Source organism: Pygocentrus nattereri, chromosome 7, assembly GCF_015220715.1.
Source record: "Pygocentrus nattereri isolate fPygNat1 chromosome 7, fPygNat1.pri, whole genome shotgun sequence".
Classification (NCBI taxonomy): Eukaryota; Metazoa; Chordata; class Actinopteri; order Characiformes; family Serrasalmidae; genus Pygocentrus; species Pygocentrus nattereri.
The window spans coordinates 65,011-84,339 of NC_051217.1; the positions used below are offsets into that span (position 1 = coordinate 65,011).

The following is a 19,329-nucleotide window of genomic DNA, read 5'->3' on the forward strand; positions in this document are numbered from 1 at the left end:
AAAAGTTGAAACTGACAAAGTTTATTGCTTTCTGAAAAACATTTCATTTATGCCCATTTTGAATTTAAACACCAACACGTTTCAAAAATATTGGGACACGGGCATGGTTAACACTGTGTTGCATCACCTTTTAACACTTTGTAAGGGTGTGGGAACTGAGGAGACCAATTGTTTCAGTTTTGAAAATGAAATGTTTTCCCATTCTTGATCTAGGATTTCAGCTGCTCAACAGTTCAGGTCTTCTTTGTCATATTTTTCTTTTATTTCATAACATGCCAGATGTTTACAATGGGTGACAGGTCTGGATTATGTGCCATATGTGCAGAACGTGGTTGGCATTGTCTTGCTGAAATAAACAAGCAATTCCTGAAAAAGATGTTGCCTGGATGGCAGCATATGTTGCTCCAAAATCTTTATATATTGTACATCCATTAATGGTGCCCTCACAGATGTGTCAGAAGTCACAGAAGTCACTCATGCCATGTGGACTACTGCAAATCCATTCCATCATAGATGCTAGCTTTTGAACCGTGTTCTGATAGCAAGCCGGGTGGTCCCTCTCTTCTTTAGCTGTGCGTCAAGTACTTAGCAGAAACGCTGAGAAGCTGAGCAGCAGTACTAATACTGTGCAGTGTCCACTGTCATGGGGTCGGAAACACTTTTCTCTGTAAGCAGAGCCTTCTCCACTGCCAGCTTGAGTTTGTTCATTAACGTGGCAGTGAACACTTCAGCACAGTATTGGCCCAATACCCGATACCAGTGTTGGTATTGATGCATCCTTAGTTATTTGTATTTGTAAATGGAGTGAAGAACTGTGCTTACTGACTAGGGTTTTCCAAAGTATTCAAAGAGCCTATGTGGCTAAATTAATTTCAGAAGCATGCCTGTTTTTTATTGCAGTGACATCTGGGCATTCAAAATTGTTATTTGGGATCGCTCTTTACGCAAACTGTGTAGACCTTTACACAGATTTCTCTGGATTCTCGAAATCATTTAATAATGTCATGAACATCCACCATCCTTCCTCAGAAATTACTGATCCTTTCATGAAAGCTCCTTTTATACCTAATCATAATAGCACCTGTTACCTATTCACCTGTTTACCTGTGGAAAGTTCCAAAACTCTTTACTGATTACTCTAAAACTTTCCAGTCTTACATTGCTTCTGTCCCAACTTGATAATAGTTGGTGAAATGTTAAAAAAAAACATTGTGTTGTGCTGTTTTCAATTAAGTACCTAAACACAGTTTACAAATCACTGCTTTTTTTTGGGGGGGGGGATTTTACCAGTTCACAAGTTGGTGCTTTCTCATTTTTTTTGCTGACTTGGGTTTGTACAGATAAAAAAATTTAAAGGGTTCCAAAACAGCGGACAGTCATATTACAGTTACATTAAATGACATTATATCAATCTTGGTTTCATCTGTTTTCTATGGCTTACAGTAGCAGGATGCAGTGACAGAGCAGGAAGCAGAGAAATCAAACTGGATGAAGGCATCCTGCCCCACACTGATATCAGTAGTGACACCATAGCGAGTGTTAGACTTCTCAATAAAGGCAAATGCCTCGCCATCAGAGCCACACACAGGCATACGTGTGCCACCAGGGTGAAGCAGCCAAGAACGTGCATCTGCGGCAGAGAAGTCATCCTCCAGAGGACCCCAGCCACTGGCACTGCCACCCACCACCACCTAAAAACAACAGAACACACCAAGATAATAAGATGTCTTGTCAATCATGTTAAATTTCTTCTGTAAATCAATGTTGGTCTACATTTTTGCTGAGATTTGTGATTCTCTGTCTCTGGTTACATGCTCTGATTCTGCCTAATAGCAGGCAAGGAGGAGCATGCAGCCTGAGTTCGTTTTCAGTGCACAGAAACAAACCAGAGATGCAAGATTCTCTTAATTTCCTTTCTTATGACAGATAATGTAGTAATGCCAGACAGCTGTCTGCTTAAACAAGAGGAAATAAAAACACTTGTTTCTAGTTAAAAACGTGTAGCTAGCTTTGTTTTTGGTATAGTTTAGTAGTTGTTGCTATTATTTTAATAAATCATGTGTTTATAGCCAATGAATTTTAGCCTGCCCTATCCATTGCCTCCTCTACTTTCACACCAACCATCTCCATGTCCACCTTCACTACATCCATAAACCTTCTCTGAGGTCTACCTCTTCTCCTTCTACCCAGCAGCTCCATCTCCAACATTCTTTGCCCAATATATCCACTATTCCTCCTCAACACATGTCCAAACCGTCTCAACCTGGCCTCTCTGGCTTTATCTCCAAACTGCTCCACCTTCACTGTTCCTCTGATCTGCTCATTTCTAATCTTGTCCATCCTTGTTACTCCCAACGAAAATCTCAGCATCTTCATCTCCGCCACCTCCAGCTCAGCCTCCTGTCTTTTAGACAGAGCCACAGTCTCCAAACCAAACATCATAGCAGGACGCACTGCTGTCTTGTAGACCTTCCCTTTCACTCTTGCTGCTATCCTTCTGTCACACATCAGCCCTGACACCCGTCTCCACCCACTCCATCCTGCCTGCACCCTCTTCTTCACCTTTTCTACACTGTCCATTGCTCTGGATGGTTGACTCAAGATATTTGAAGTCATCCACCTTTACAACCTCTACTCCTTGCATCTTCACCTTTCCACCTGCCTCCCTCTCATTCACACACATGTATTCCGTCTTGGCTCACTGATCTGAACCTCTCGCCTTAGCCTGCTTCAACAACTCTTTCACGTACCTTCATGGTGTGGCTCATCAACTTTATACCTCTGTAGTTACTGCAGCTCTGCACATCACCCTTGTTCTTAAAAATGGGGACCAGTGCACTGCTTCTCCACTCATCAGGCATCCTCTCACTCTCCAGGATTTTGTTAAATAACCTGGTTAAAAAGTCCACTGCCTTCTCTCCTAAACATCTCCATACCTCCACAGGTATGTCATCTGGACCTACTGCCTTTCCATTCTTCATCCTTTTTAAAGCTGCCCTCACTTCCACCTTACTAATTCTCTGCACTTCCTGATTCACTATCTCTCCCCCAGTTGTCCTTCTCTCTCGTTTTCCTCATTCATTAGTTCTTCAAAGTACTTCTTCCATCTACTCAACACTCTCTGTTCACTCACTAGTACATTTCCCTCTCTATCATTTATCAGCCTAACCTGCTGTACATCCTTTCCAGCTCTATCTCTCTGTTTAGCCAAATGATACAAGTCCTTTACTCCTTCAGGCAGGATGGAGTGGGTGGAGACGGGTGTCAGGGCTGATGTGTGACAGAAGGATAGCAGCAAGAGTGAAAGGGAAGGTCTACAAGACAGCAGTGCGTCCTGCTATGATGTCTGGTTTGGAGACTGTGGCTCTGTCTAAAAGACAGGAGGCTGAGCTGGAGGTGGCGGAGATGAAGATGCTGATATTTTCGTTGGGAGTGACAAGGATGGACAAGATTAGAAATGAGCAGATCAGAGGGACGGTGAAGGTGGAGCAGTTTGGAGATAAAGCCAGAGAGGCCAGGTTGAGATGGTTTGGACACGTGTTGAGGAGGAATAATGCCGGGTAGAAGGAGAAGAGGTAGACCTCAGAGAAGGTTTATGGATGTAGTGAAGGTGGACATGGAGATGGTTGGTGTGAAAATAGAGGAGGCAATGGATAGGGCAAGATGGAGGCAGATGATCCACTGGAGCAGGGAGCAGCCGAAAGAAGAAGAAGAAGAAGAAGAAGAAGAAGAAAAAGAAGAAGAAGAAGAAGAAGTACTTATTGTGTATTGTATATTTTTTCCACCTCCTTTGTATTTTGTTTATATGAACTTTGTCCAGATTTTTAATTATAGTAGTGTCCGACTTGGAAATATCTGTAAAAGCCACTTTTTTTTTTAAACACGATTTTCTCCCCAATTTTAGTCGTTTCCAATTCCACCTGCTAGTTCCACCCCAATCACGATGCCACCAATGCTAGGAGGGTGAAGGCAGCACAGGCTTCCTCTGAGACCTGTGAAACCAGCCACGAACTTCTTTACGAACTGCCGCTCACGCAACGTCATGGGACAGCCGAACGCGCTCGGAAGGACAACGCCGACCACCAGATCCGTTACGTCAGCTAACAGATGCCTGCACTGACCAGCATCGCGCTGAGTGATGGGAGGAGAAGGGCGGCCATCTTACCCACCCAGAGAGAGCGAGGCCAATTGTGCTCTCTTGGACTCCCGGCTATCCCAGGGATCAAACTCACGATATCCTGATGATAGGGCCAATTCTTAGACTCTTGCACCATTTGGGAGCCCCTGTAAAAGCCACTTTGTTCCAAACCACAGAATCAAAACTCAAAGATTGCCTTGTCAATAAATGTGTAAGTCATTTTCCAACCCAGGCCCAGAATCTGCGTTATATGCGTACCACTTCAATAGTCTAGATGAGCTTTTCAAACCTGCAAAACTTAATTGCCCTGTCCCGGATTTTCAATTGCAATATTAACCCATGGATTATTCTTATTTATCATTTTATTCCTTAGTTTACTATGCGCAATCATAGCTTATCGGCATCCCTTGTAACAAGGCTCTGTCTATTTCTATCCATCTTGCTGAATGTGTTGGGTTACACAAACACACTAAAGGCCTTATCTGAGCTGCATAACAGTAATCTTGTAGACAAGGAAGGTTCAATCCTCCCCTTTCATTTGTAAGTTGCAACATTTCATATTTAATCCTAGGCTTTTCCCCTTGCCATAGTGATTTTGATATTAATTTATCCCATTCATCAAACTGTTGAGTTTCCACTGGAAGAGTTTGAAAAAGATTAGGTAAGATATTAATTTTAAAACATTCAACTCTATAATACAAGCTCAAATAGGGAATGACATTCCATCTGAACAAATCTTAGCAGTTACAGGGCTGTAATTAAGCTTTAATTGTTCTGAGAGTTCTTTGGGCAAATTAACCCCAAGATATTTGATTGAACAGGCATCCCAGTTAAATTTCTGTTTCCTTCTAATATGATTCAGTGGATCATAATTAAAAGTAATAATTTGGGTCTTCTGAAAATTTAGCCTGTACTCTGTGAGCAACCCATACTCTTCAAGAAAGGTTATTAAGCTTGGGGAAGACTTTGTGGGCTGTAATAGATATACCAGTATGTCATCAGCAAACAAATCAAGTTTATGCTCCCCAAGTTTTGTTTAATAGTCACTCTTGTCTTATACCACGTTATAGAATAAAGCATTTTAATATGTAACCATTAACTTTAATGTGTGTACATGATCCACCATATAGTGCCTTGAAAATGCCAATAATTGAACTATGAAATCCAAATGATGATAACACCTTATATAGAAATAACCAACTAACAGAGTCAAATGTATTTCCACATCTAAGCTTATGAGAGCTGCTTCTATTCGAGGGTGGTTAACGTGTCCAATAATATGCAGTGTCCTTCTAACATTGTCCTGTGTTTGTCTTCCTCTGTTAATATAGACATACATTTGTCATAGTCAACATTCAATACACTAATGTCTATAATTACTACATTCCAGTTTATCTTTGCCTTCCTTTGGAATTACAGAAATAATTGCTACTCTCCAAGAAGGTGGAATTTCTTTTTTTGAAGCACCCAATTACAAACCTTCAATACTGTCAGTCAGTTCCTCTTTGAATGATTTGTACCACTCAGCAGTGAAGCCATCTATGCCCAGGGGGACATACAATGTAGATATTGCTACTTATGATTCCTCTTTGTTATTTCAGCTACCAAATTTAGATTTTGTTCAAGGTTGATTCAAAGAGGTTAGAAATTCATCTGTCTGAAGATTATTATTAGTTTGTGCATAGAACATAGTGTTTTGTAAAATTTTTCAAAGCTCTGATGAATTTTTCCAAGAGTATGCTAAATTTTTCCTGAATTTGGTTCCTTATCTAACAAACATTGTTAATTGTTTATTGTTTTCAGAATTTGTATGACAATTTTTATAGCTTTTCCAGTGTTTCTGCTTTAAAATCAACAGTGTTTTCAACAGGGAGTAGGTAACCATGATAATCCCGTGGTCTGCAATAGGCAAGCTTTCCCTTTGTTGTAACAACTAAAGCGCATGATGAAACAAAAGAAAATGTTCGGACTTCTATTCTTCACTGTTCTGAACTGGCTTGGCTTAGACACTCCTTTTGTTAAGCCATTCTTTGTTAATAAATACTCTTTGAACTTTTACATCCCCAAGTATCTGGTTAGTTGGTCTAATGTCACAAATTCAAATATTTTGTTTCTTTATATAAACTTTATATTGTTTATACAAACACTTTACATTACGAAGAACTAAGAAAAAATGTTAAGCATGTTCAGGAAATGTATTTATTTTAAGGTTTCACCACACGACAAAAGGCCACGGTAATTTATCTGAATGCAAAAACACTGAAATCACTAAATCTAAAATTGTAATATGAATTTATGTTTATACAACATTCTTAATGTTTACACAATTGCAATAGATACTCCCACTCACTAACATGAATGTGGAGGGAGGCAGGGGATTTGGCCATGACAGACCCAGCTTTTCCACTGCCCATGTCAAAATGGCCATCAGTTCATTACTGTATGGGTCTTTATGTGTGGTGATCTTGGGAGGGCACTAATCAATCTTTATTTCATTACTGCTCCATTCATCTAACTTTATATTTAGGTAAAAGTTAGGTGGACATGATAAAGGTGATATTTAGTGTACTAAGTCAATGTGACATCACTAGTGTTGGAGATGTTGGAAAAGTCATTCTTTGTCTGAAAAAAATGTTATCAAAAAAACAGGCCTATATACTTTTCTGACAATCATCCCACAAAAGCACAGAAGTATTTTGACTAATTTGCTGAAAATCACTTTTCTAATACACATTTCCTCTTCCTGGTACTATTCATTATATTTATTTTCTTGGTAACATTGTTTGGAATGGGATTTACTAAGATATCGTGAAATGCAGTTAGATGTGGTACAGGGATAGAGGGCTGTAAGTTTGAAATTGTATGCATCAAATACCTCCCACTAAAACTGTAATCAAGTGTGCCTGGTTCATTTGCTCTATTACAAAAAACAAAAGACAAACACAAATAGTATTTTATGCCATGCCTTTTGATAAATATAGCTATAAAACAGCATAACGTCATTTAAAATCATGAAAACATCTCAAATTTATCTGCTCAGTATTCTGCTGTCAGCTTGTGCTGAAATCACTTGAGACCTTTACCTTATCAATGACCCACGGGCTATGGAAATGACCATTTTCAGATGGCTGCCACCAACGTAGACGAGTTTCAGTGGTGCGTGCTCGCAGAGGAATCTCCAGGGCCACCAAGTGAGCCTGGTTACTGCTGTTGCTGTACAGAAATTCCTGCAGTATGCTCCAAGACAATCCTCCATTCACTGAGTATTGAAGTAATACAGGCTGGGAACGTGGATCAGGAGCAGCTTTCCCACAACCCAACCGTAGGAAAAACTGTATAAACCTGCAGATAACAAAGGTACTGCCATCACAAGATTCTAATCACAACAGAATCCTTGATTGGTGAGTAGTTATAGTCCTGAGAAGTGGAAAATAAAAATATCAAAAGACCAACGGGTTATTGTGAATGATAAGCTTACTTTACTCTTCACATTAAATGTCACTCATTAAAGAATGCACATTCATTGTAGTTGCTTAATTTGCAATATTTTAGGTAATAGATTTTTGCAAAATTGTCACCAAGTGATGGAACTGGGACGCAGAGACTGCAGCATGTATATTGTGCACTGTGTTTGTCTGTGCAAAGTGTTGTTGTGTGGTAGTTACCTGGCATTAGACAGATCCATGTCTGTAGTCTCCAACATGCGCAAACCATCCTCACTGAAGAACAGATGGTTTCCACTAGTCATGATGCCACACTTCCTGGAAGGCTTTCCTCCACTCAGCACTTTGAAATGCTCAAACTCCAAAGCACCTCCTTTGAATGTAAAGGAAGAAGGCAAAATTCCACTATAGTACTTCCATTACAAATATCCATAATACTTCCAGTGTTTCAAATTCACACACATAATATCTTTTGACTTTGTGCTTACAAATATGAACAAAAATCATATTAATAAACATAGACAAAGACACACAAAAAGGGGGGTGTACACCACAAACACCACAGATTAACTATATTAGTAGTTTATTGCAAAATCGTTGACAGAAATTACAGCATTGAGATAATAAGAAGTGATTCATTTTTTGCAGCATTGTGGTACAGAGCCATTTCTCTTGGCAAACTGTTTACAATTCCCACTGATAGGCTCACTCTTTCTAAATGCTCCATTAATTTTCATTTGGATACAAGTCATGAGCTCAGAGACCTTAAACATGTCACTGTCATGTCATAGGATGCCACATTTGCCACAATTCAACTGTACAGTCAACTTACCGTCAACTGTAAGTGGTCTTATTGTTAAATGAAAGCATCACAGAGCAACTAAAGCTCAACCATGAAGCAACAGAACATGCTAACTCCAAGTGCGGGGCTGCCAATTGCAGAAGCGTGTAGCATGTAAAACTTCCCACCCTCTGTTGTGTCACTCACCACAGAGTTCCAAACTGCCTCTAGAAGCAACATCAGCACAAGAATTGAACTTCATAAAACGCTTCTCTTTCTGGCACTCTGATCTGAAGTTTGAAGTCTGGGTTTGGCGGATGCCAGGAGAATGATGCCTAATGCCTACTGGAGTGCATGGTGATGGAGGGCAATGGTCTCATGTTTTTTTTTTTTTTGTATGAGGGCTAGGCACACACTGCACAACCAGCAGTTCATTCTCCAGCTCCACACAGACCAACTGACAGTTTGGGCATTTAGTGTATTCTCACCTCATAGTCTGACTAAATTGGCTATTGGTCAAATGTGAGCAAAGTTAGTGAGCAAAGTAAGAAGTAAAATAAGCTGATTTAGTTGGCAGCATTAGCTGAGTTAGCTGATCCAAGCTAACCAGAGGCACTACAACTGCTGCCTGCCCCTTTCTGGTGTAATTCCTAAATCAACCAAAATCGGTAAGTACCTGCAATATCATGGTTACTGCTGTTCTTTTTGCCTGCTCACAGTGTGGCATGTATAGTTTAATTCCCTTCTCCACCTCTAACAATAATGATAGTGGCTGTGTTTGTGCTAAGTGCCAGCTAGTTTGCTCTCTGGTGGAGAAGGTGGACCAGCTAGAGGTTCGCATCCGGGGTTTATTAAGGGACAAACAGTGAGATTCACTGCTAGCAGCTCCGGGTGCCTTAGGGAGAGTCAGCACCCCTTTGACTCCAGCGTTAGAGCCCTCACAGCGAGGTGAATGGGTGATGTCTCGGCAACATAACTGGAATGCTAAGGCTAATGCTAATGCTGAGGCTAAAGCTAGCCCACCAGAATACCACGCTCCTCCGATTCACATGTCAAACAGGTTTGCCCCACTCAGCGAAGCGCCCACTTAGGAGCCTGTTAAAAGTGCTCTGGTTATATGAGACTCTATCATTCCACATGTGAAGTTAGCTACTCCTTTAGGGGCCCCAGCAGTAAGAGCGCCGGACATTAGTGGCAACCTTAGACTGTAGATAGAAAGAGATATTCGAGGATAGTCATTCATGTAGGGACCAATGATATTCATCTGCAGCAGTCTGAGGTAAATAAGGGTAAGATCAGAGAGGTGATTAAACAGGCCCAGACGATGGCCGACACCATAGTTTGTTCTGGTCCCATCCCAATGCGGCGTGGCGCGGAAGCCTACAGCAGACGTTCAGTGTTAAACTGCTGGATGTCCAAGTGGTGTTCGGAAAATCAAGTGGGCTTTATAGACAATTGGTTACGTTTTGAGGGCAAGCCTGGTCTTATAGGTAGGGATGGTGTCCACCCCACGCGGGAGGGTGCTGCCTTACTTTCGTGCAGCGTAGCTCATAGTCTTTTAGTTAGTCGGCAGGGTAGTGTAAACCGCTGCTGACAATCCAGAGCCGGGACCAGGCTGCAGACAGACCGTCTGCGATCCGCCTTGAGGCATCACCCAAGATCAGCTTTATCGAGACTGTGTCTTTGCCCCGAATTAAAACTAAATGTAGAAAAACTCAATCAGCCAGTTTCAACAACCTAATCAATATTAAATCATATTCAGATGACAGCAGCAACACCTCAGATCTAAAGTTTGGGTTACTCAATATAAGATCACTAAGCTCAAAAGCAGTCATCGTAAATTAAATTATAAGTGATCATAAATTTGATGCTTTCTGTCTCACCAAAACATGGGTAAGACCGGGTGAATATTCAGCACTAAATGAAGCCACGCATGTAGGCTATAATTATGTACGCAGCCCAAAATTTTCAGGCAAGGGAGGCGGAGTCTGTGTAATCTACCAAAATACCCTTGATATTAGTCAGAAACAATGTGACACCTTCACTTCTTTTGAAGTTCTTCCATCAACATTACAAATCCAGTCATAAAAAAAGAACACATTTTCATTATTTAACATTTACAGGCCACCAGGGGGCGACTCTGAATTTATAAAAGAATTTAGTGACTTCGCTGCAAACCTGGCTGTGTGCAGTGATAAAGTAATAATTGTAGGAGATTTTAATATTCACTTTGAGATGGTAGACGACGCATTAAAAAGGGCATTTACCTCAATCCTAGACTCTGTTGGTTTTACCCAAAATGCAGCAGGGCCTACACATGACTGTAGTCATACGTTAGATTTAGTTTTGACACGACGTCTTAACATAGACAAGCTTAATATCCTCCCGCAAACCACAGCGATCTCCGACCATTACCTAATTTCATATGAGCTACGACTCAGCCATAATATACATACGTCCCCTCGTTATTCAACAAAGCGCTCAATAAAACCTTCTACCGCCCTACAATTTATAGAAAATCTCCCAGAGGTATCAACCCCAGTTTCCTCTGAGATGCTGTTACAGCCACAAAGGTGGTGGTGAGGGGATGAGCTTCATATTAATTCCCACGGTTTTGAAGTGGAATATGCAACAAGCTCCTATAGATGTGATGGAAAGGTGTTCACATCCTTTTGCCCTTTCACACCTTAATTATCATTAGTATGAGAGCACATTGTGAAACCTCGAGCACCTATCCTTTGATGATTAGCCATGGTTCCATAACCTTTTCACTTGCACATTATCAAACCAATTGTACTGACAGGAATGTTTAAGATCTATGGCACTGTAGCTCTTTTCATCTGAGAGTTTAATAATGTGTTTTTAATAATGTCCAGTTCTGTTGTCCATCAATTCTCAGGATCAGACAGACTATTGCGATAAGAAAATGCGATACAAAATTTGATATTATGCAGTTACAATTACATGTGCAAAGAGTTTACTATATTCTCTTAATTGTAGAATGGTTGGTGGGAAAGCACTTTATTTCTTAACATTGCTTTTACGTAGCTTAAATTTTCTGTAATGGAGCTTGCTGTTGGATCCATTATGTTGCTGCCTTTTTTAAACTCTGTGCCTCAAGAGCAAACAGTTAGTTATGAATTGTACTGATGGGTGCATTTAAGGTCTTTGCTATGGCTCTGTAACTGAAAACTTCAGGAAGCACCTTTACCACGATTGCTATTTGTTGTGTGAAAATTCCAACCGATGGTAATGTATTTAATGATGACAAAGTGCAGTTTGCATGACAATATTGTAGTGCTTGATTTAACTTTTATGTATACAGTGTCCTCTGAAAGTATTGGAAGAGCGAGGCCAATTCTTTTGTTTTTGCTATATACTAAAGACATTTTGGGATTAAAAGAATATGAGATGACAAATCAGAATCTCAGATTTTTTTCCTGATATTTACATATAATTGTGTAAAACAACTTAGAACATGGCAACTGTGGTGGAAGGCCACCCAAATTTTAGGTGATCTGAACTATAGGAACAGGTAATCTTTATAAATGCATCAAGCTGACGACCCACTCATATCATGAAACATTCTTTTTTCTGATTTTTTCAGATTTTGCTGCAATTTCTTCAGTTGTTTTGCTTCCTTCACTATTGGCTTCAGAAAGTGAAATGTATGCTCCACTGGCTTATGGTCAAGTGAATGACTTGGCTAGTCTAAAACCTCCCATTTCCCACTTGATGAAGTCTTTGGTGTGTTGGCAGTGTGTTGTGGGCCATTGTCTTGCTGCAAGTTCCTCCTGATTAGACTTAATTCATTTCTCTGTTAAACTGGCAGACAGAATGTTTCTGTAGACTGAATTCATTCTGCTGCTTTTTTATAATTAAAAAACCCCAAATATGTCGGTACTATATTCATGACCTGACCTGATCCAGTGCAATACAAGGCTCTGTATTATTAAAGAAAATAGTAGTAATAAAAATGTGAATAATAACAGAATTCCATGGTTTGCAAATCTTACTGACATGTTATTCACAATAGAACAAAGAACACATATCAGATGTTGAAAGTGACAGATTTTACCATTTCATGAAAAATGTGAAAACATTTAGAACTTGATGGCAGCGAATCACCTCAAGAAAGTCGGGCCAGGAGTAACAAAAGGCTGGGAAAGTAAGTGGTACTAATAAAAAAAACAGCTAGAGTAGCAATTTGCCACTAACTCAAATGATTGGATATAAAAAGAACATTTTAGAGAGGTATAGTCTCTCAGAAGCAAAGATGGGCAAAGCTTTACCAATCTGTGAAAGAAAAATTGTCTAAAAATTCAGGAACAATTTCAGCAAAAAATGTTCCTCAATGTAAAATTATGAAGACTTTGGATATCCAACATAAAGTCATCAAAAGATTCATGATTATGTACCAGAATTCACTGTAGGGACTCAAGAACACTTCCAGAAATCATTGTATGTAAACACAAATCAACAGTCCACAAATGCAAGTGAAAGCTGTATCATGCAAAGAAGAAATCATACATAAACAGGATCCAGAAACGCAGCCAACTTCTCTCGCCGCAAGCTCATTTAAGATGAACTGAGGTGAAGTGGAAAAGTGTCCTGTGGTTCCATAAATCCTTTCTTCTTCTTTCGGCTGCTCCCTTTAGGGGTTGCCACAGCGGATCATCTGCCTCCATCTTGCCCTATCCATTGCCCCCTCTACTTTCACACCAACCATCTCCATGTCCACCTTCACTACATCCATAAACCTTCTCTGAGGTCTACCTCTTCTCCTTCTACCCGGCAGCTCCATCTCCAACATTCTTTGACCAATATATCCACTATTCCTCCTCAACACATGTCCAAACCATCTCAACCTGGCCTCTCTGGCTTTATCTCCAAACTTCTCCACCTTCACTGTCCCTCTGATCTGCTCATTTCTAATCTTGTCCAGCCTCGTCACTCCCAACGAAAATCTCAGCCTCCTGTCTTTTAGACAGAGCCACAGTCTCCAAACCAAACATCATAGCAGGATGCACTACTGTCTTGTAGACCTTCCCTTTCACTCTTGCTGCTATCCTTCTGTCACACATCAGCCCTGACACCCGTCTCCACCCACTCCATTCTGCCTGCACCCTCTTCTTCACCTTTTCTACACTGTCCATTGCTCTGGATGGTTGACCCAAGATATTTAAAGTCATTCACCTTTACGACCTCTACTCCTTGTATCTTCATCTTTCCACCTGCCTCCCTCTCATTCACACACATGTATTCCGTCTTGTCTCTACTGACCTTCAATTCCTCTCCTCTCCAGTGCAAACCTCCACCTCTCCAGATTCTCTTCTACCTGCTCTCTACTCTCACCACAGATTACAATGTCATCTGCAAACATCATGGTCCATGGAGCCTCCTGCCTGACCTCATCTGTCAACCTGTCCATCACCACTGCAAACAAGAAGGGGCTCAAAGCTGATCCCTGATGTAACCCCACCTTCACCTTGAAACCATTTGTCACTCCAACTGCACACCTCACCACTGTCTCACTATCCTCATACATGTCCTGCGCCACCCTAACATACTTTTCAGCTACACCTGACTTCCTCATACAGTACCACACTTCCTCTCTTGGCACCCTATCATCTGCCTTCTCTAGATCCACAAAGACACAAATACCATCAATGCTTGTTTATTAGCTATTTTAAAATAAAAAATAAAAAAATGCTTGTAAAGTGGTACTGATAAAAGAAGAAGCTGACAAAAAAAGCTTATTTACAAAGCCTAAGTAGATTGGTAAGTCAATATGATGAGCCAGCTATTAAATAATAAACTGTTTTGAAGGACGATTGAAATGAAGAGTCACCTTAGCGGTAAACATGTTCACGAGTGATAAGCTTAACATCATGTTCTACTAGTGCATATATTTTATGTCAAGTTACATGCATATCATTGCAAATCACCAAAAATATCATAGATACAGTACTTGTTTCATAATTAAATTTGCAAATTTATTATTGAGATATTGTTTCAGTTCATAAGTAATGAAACAGTGTAGTGGGATTATGGGAGAAACAGTGGACAGAAGCAGGCGATACGAACCAAAATAATATACACTATATTGCCAAAAGTATTAACTCACACATCCAAATCTCTGATTTCAGGTGTAAAGCACACCACCACTGGACTCTAGAGCAGTGGAGACGTGTTCTCAGTGACGAATCACACTTCTCCATCTGGCAAGCCGATGGTTGAGTCTGGGTTTGGCGGTTGCCAGGAGACGGTACTTGTCTGACTGCACTGTGCCGAGTGTAAAGTTTGGTGGAGGGGGGATCATGGTGTGGGGGTGTTTTTCAGGAGTTGGGCTCGGCCCCTTAGTTCCAGTGAAAGGAACTCTTAAAGCTTCAGCACCAAGACATTTTGGACAATTTCATGCTCCCAACTTTGTGGGAACAGTTTGGGGACGACCCCTTCCTGTTCCAACATGACTGCACACCAGTGCACAAAGCAGGTCCATAAAGACGTGGATGAGCCAGTTTGGTGTGGAGGAACTTGACTGGCCTGCACAGAGTCCTGACCTCAACCCCATAGAACATCTTTGGGATGAATTAGAGCGGAGACTGTGAGCCAGGCCTCCTCGTCCAACATCAGTGTCTGACCTCACAAATGTGCTTCTGGAAGAACGGTCAGAAATTCCCACAAACACTCCTAACCCTTGTAGAAAGCCTTCCCAGAAGAGCTGAAGCTGTTATAGCTGCAGAGGGTGGGCCGACATGATATTAAACCCTATGGATTAAGAATGGGATGTCACTCAAATTCATATGCATGTGAAGGCAGAAACAGAAGGGAATACTTTTGGCAATATAGCGTATATATGAAAGAAATGGATTTGAATTCAAAGGGAATATATGCTGTAAAATGTACTGTAGAATATGTTAAATGTTTAAAAGATAAAAAGCATACATATATTAATTTTACACATACAGTGTGTTTTTTGTTTAAGAATTTAAAATACCCATTTGACCTGTTAAAGAGCAATTTAGGCATTTTGCCCAATAAAAATACTGGATATGTGCTAGTGCTTTTTTTATGTATTAATTTAGCCCAAAGGTTTGGGTTTAAAATAAACAAATAAATAAATAAATAATAACAATACAAGGAACTGACTAATAAAAATCTGCCAAAAATATAGACATCAGCTAATCTTAATTCCCCATAAAGATTCATCTCGAAAAAATAATGCTTCAGCTTTCCACTTTTGCAGTTAGCACTGAGGAACCAGTGTCTCCTTTTACTTTAAATTTGCTGATGCAATGTCACAATTTAGTTTATCACTCTCTTCCCCACATACACACATAGCCACATATTCCTGTGTTTATATAAACATCTTCTATACCTTCAAAGTCCTCTTTTAAGAAGTCTGGGTTTGATGCATCTGGAACAGAGCAGCCTGGGCCAGAGTAACCAGGGTCACACTCACAGTGGGTACCCCTCACACACGCTCCATGGCCACTGCACATGTCCTGGCACTGGGGGCCAATATAAACGTTGTCTAGAGCCCAGGCAGGTGGTGTCATGCCAGAGGAAAAGAACCCCTGGTACCAACGGAACCGTATTAACCTGTAAGTTAGAAGTAAACATTTTTTAATACAATGCAAAAAGAGACTGCTTTGGCCCTTAGTCTCCTTTACCTACCCACACAGATGTAGCTTGCCGAGGTGAATGACTTCCCTCCTCCAGCCTTGGGTAGTGCCATGGTAGTATATACTGGCAGGGTGGAGCTCAGTGGAGCAGAGGGAGCTGGATGTTGGTGTGCCTGCACACAGAGGAACCAAGAGATGCCATGTGGCCCCAAAGTCCCTGGAGAACTCCAGGCGCACAGGGTTTGACGAAGAGCTCTCTGCTGTACATCCCACATTGATCTGGAAAAATAATTGATCATTTGTCAGATACTGAACTAAGAGATACAACTGTAAAATGTTCCATGTTCCATACCTCAAACTGTATAATAGTGTTCTCATTGACATCAATATCTCTTGTGGTTATTGAGTGTTCTCCTAGCTCACTTGACACAAACACCAAGGCTGAGTCATCCTCCCTGTAGACGGAGTAAACACGAAACTCAAACCAAAAAGAAAGCATTAATATGCATTTTAACAAAGTTGTAAATCCACAACATTTTTGGGATACTCACAGTCCTGCCTTCTGGTATGGACAGTAGAGACCAATATTGCCCCCTGGGAAGAACAACCAGTTAAAATCCCGAGGCCCACCCTCAAAACTCTCTGATAGAACTGGCGGGTTGTTCAGTGAGCTGCCATCAATGATTAGATCATCAATCACCCACACCTCCTCTTTCTTGCCTGTGAAATTAAATGAAGCCACACAAGGTCTTACTAGCTGCCAGAAACTATCTAGACATATTTTCAATTGTAGAAAATATCAGTCTGTGTTGCTGATAATCACTGAATGTGATTATTCTTCGAGTCAGGGTATCAAAGGCTGAAAATGTTCAGAAAGCTGACCAATGTGTACAGACGTTTTTAAAAATCTTAAAAATATGTCTCTCAACAGAAGTGGCCACAACAAGGAAAACTGTGAATAGACACAAGAAATTGTGGTTGCAGTTTCATACGTGTGTAAGACCTTCATGCAGTGCTGTATCCGCAATAGTATCTACAATGCTTTCCTTGGCAGCATGATTTGGGCATAAATTTGTGATGAAATGTTGCTGGATATTACATTTTATAAATATGTTGCTATAAGTTACACTTAAAAGGTGGAAATTAAAACCTAAAAACTATACATTTTCAAGGTTAAAGAAATCAAAAAATATTAAAAGAATAGTATTTAAATTTTTGATATTTAAAAAAAGTTCTTATGGACCATTTGACCTATATCAAATCTTCATTGGAGTAATGTCATAAGTGGGGGAGGCGATTATCTCAGTACTGGGATCATTTTAAAGAATGCATTTACACTGAAAAAATATTGATATGGCACTGTTAAAATCACTATTGTATAACACTAAATCTGGACTATACAATTATCACAGTCATTTTACTTTTGAGGGAGAGAATGATATATGCTTTTCTGTTTGCTTAGTGGTGCCTATAAAAAAAGATTTTTTTTACTTTCATTGAAAATATAATTAACCTATGACTTGGTAAGCGATAGTACTGGCTAGTACTAGATAGGACAAACTAAGATTTTCACATTTACTGTAGAGCTGAGCATAAAGGAGAACAGAAACAAGACAAAAACAGAGAGAGCACAGCAAGGGCTGTGGACAGCAACATAAATTTGAGAAATAAAAGCCATAAACAGATATAGCGAAGTGGAGGCAGGGAAGGCTGCCCCACATGGGCTTCTGGCAATGTCCTGTAATATTTGTAAGTCAACATTTTGTTTTTATCTTAAAGGTTTTTTTACTCACAGTTTCTCATCGTAAAATATGGTTACACCCAAAAACAAACAAAAAATATAAGTTTGGCACGTGTTATATGAAATTTACATTCCATTCCATAAGTTACAATAATAAATCTAATAATAAAAACATATATACTTCATTTTTATTATAACAAACATGCTATTTTTTAGAAATGGATCACATGTTCAGTTTTAGGTTTGTGGTGAAAGTGTCCAAAATTTAAAATAAAGTGTCCCAATTTTACTTTGACTCCACATCATGAAAGCTTTCACTTCAGTGCTGTGTGTGCAAGTGAGGTCATTTGTTTTACTTTCAGCCTTCAGAATTTTGTCTCTATTACATCTGTTGCAGAAACTTATACCGCAATGACAAAAATATAATTCACTGTGCAGCCCCAGAATCTAAATAAGAATCTAAATAAGGCCTTGATTATATATGAGTGAGGTTTAAATACAGAAATTTCTAAAAGTAGGCAAATTCATAACAGATACAGGCCTCAATATATTTATAGCTTTACGACTAATTTTATTTCTTATCTTACAATCCTTTGAATAAAAAGGCATCAAGCTACAATGATGTGTTCATTTTTAAATAAATTAATCTCTGATTAATCTTTCCTTAAATATGTGATAGAGAAATTAAACATGCTCTGTCATATTTTGATGAACTTCATCAAATTATCACAAATAAATATTAAATAAATATATAAATAAATAAAATTAACTTGCACAGGAATATGATATGCAAACCACAAACAGAATCATTTTGCTGACTTGGAATTTCTGGAGTACTCTCACCATTGTTGTAAGGCTGCCACAGTCTGAAGCGTGTAGCATTAGTCTGAGCACTAGGGGGCAGTGCCAAATGTAGGAAAAGTGTGTCAGTGGAAGTGGGGAAGTAGAATTCATCCAGTAGCATCCAACTGATCCCGCCATTCACTGAATACTGCAGCAACACGGAGTGAGAACGCTCTGGCACTCCTACAAGCCCACCAAAACAAGACATAATTTAATAATCTGCATTCAAACAACAAAAGACACAACAACTGTATGATTTAAACATATGCAATACATTCCAGTAGTACCTGGAGGGTACTTACCCTTTGTAATAAACTTAAATGAAAACTGGATGTACAGAGTGCTTGTGCAGTCAAGATCCCGTGAAACAAGCATACGTAATCCTTCCTGAACATACAGAAAAGAGATTTATGGGACACACTAAACAGGAAAAGCACAGACATACGCAATTAATATTTTGTCTTTGTATGCATAGACATATTATATATAAATAAACAATTATATTGAGATCATGTGGTAAATGTGAGTGTGAAAATGTTTCTTTTTTATTTATTTTTATAAAGCAGTTATATTAACTGTCTGAAAGAATTTTACTTTAGCTTGTCTCCATGGCAATTTGCTGCGGTATCGCTATGACACCCAGCAGACTGAGGTACCTAGACTGGGATGCCAGGCGAAGCGCCTCCAGGCGCCCCCCCACCCCCACGTCCCCCCCACGCACACCCACACACACACCCACCCACACACCCTAACTC

The 19,329-nt window shown here is 39.9% G+C and overlaps 1 protein-coding gene across 2 annotated transcripts in view; it reads right to left on the minus strand.

Annotated features, from left to right (window-relative positions):
* The window catches only part of reln (reelin), a 224,008-nt gene that overhangs the window by 27,585 nt on the left and 177,094 nt on the right, over positions 1–19,329 (minus strand). For both annotated transcript variants that reach the window (XM_037540124.1, XM_017717159.2), the window contains exons 37-45: positions 18,877–18,961; positions 18,575–18,757; positions 16,542–16,710; positions 16,343–16,445; positions 16,043–16,269; positions 15,744–15,967; positions 7,804–7,954; positions 7,222–7,480; positions 1,442–1,691 (exon numbers count right to left, since the gene is read on the minus strand). In XM_037540124.1, the coding sequence (XP_037396021.1) occupies positions 1,442–1,691; positions 7,222–7,480; positions 7,804–7,954; positions 15,744–15,967; positions 16,043–16,269; positions 16,343–16,445; positions 16,542–16,710; positions 18,575–18,757; positions 18,877–18,961 (1,651 nt within the window). The remainder of the gene's footprint in view (positions 1–1,441; positions 1,692–7,221; positions 7,481–7,803; positions 7,955–15,743; positions 15,968–16,042; positions 16,270–16,342; positions 16,446–16,541; positions 16,711–18,574; positions 18,758–18,876; positions 18,962–19,329) is intronic.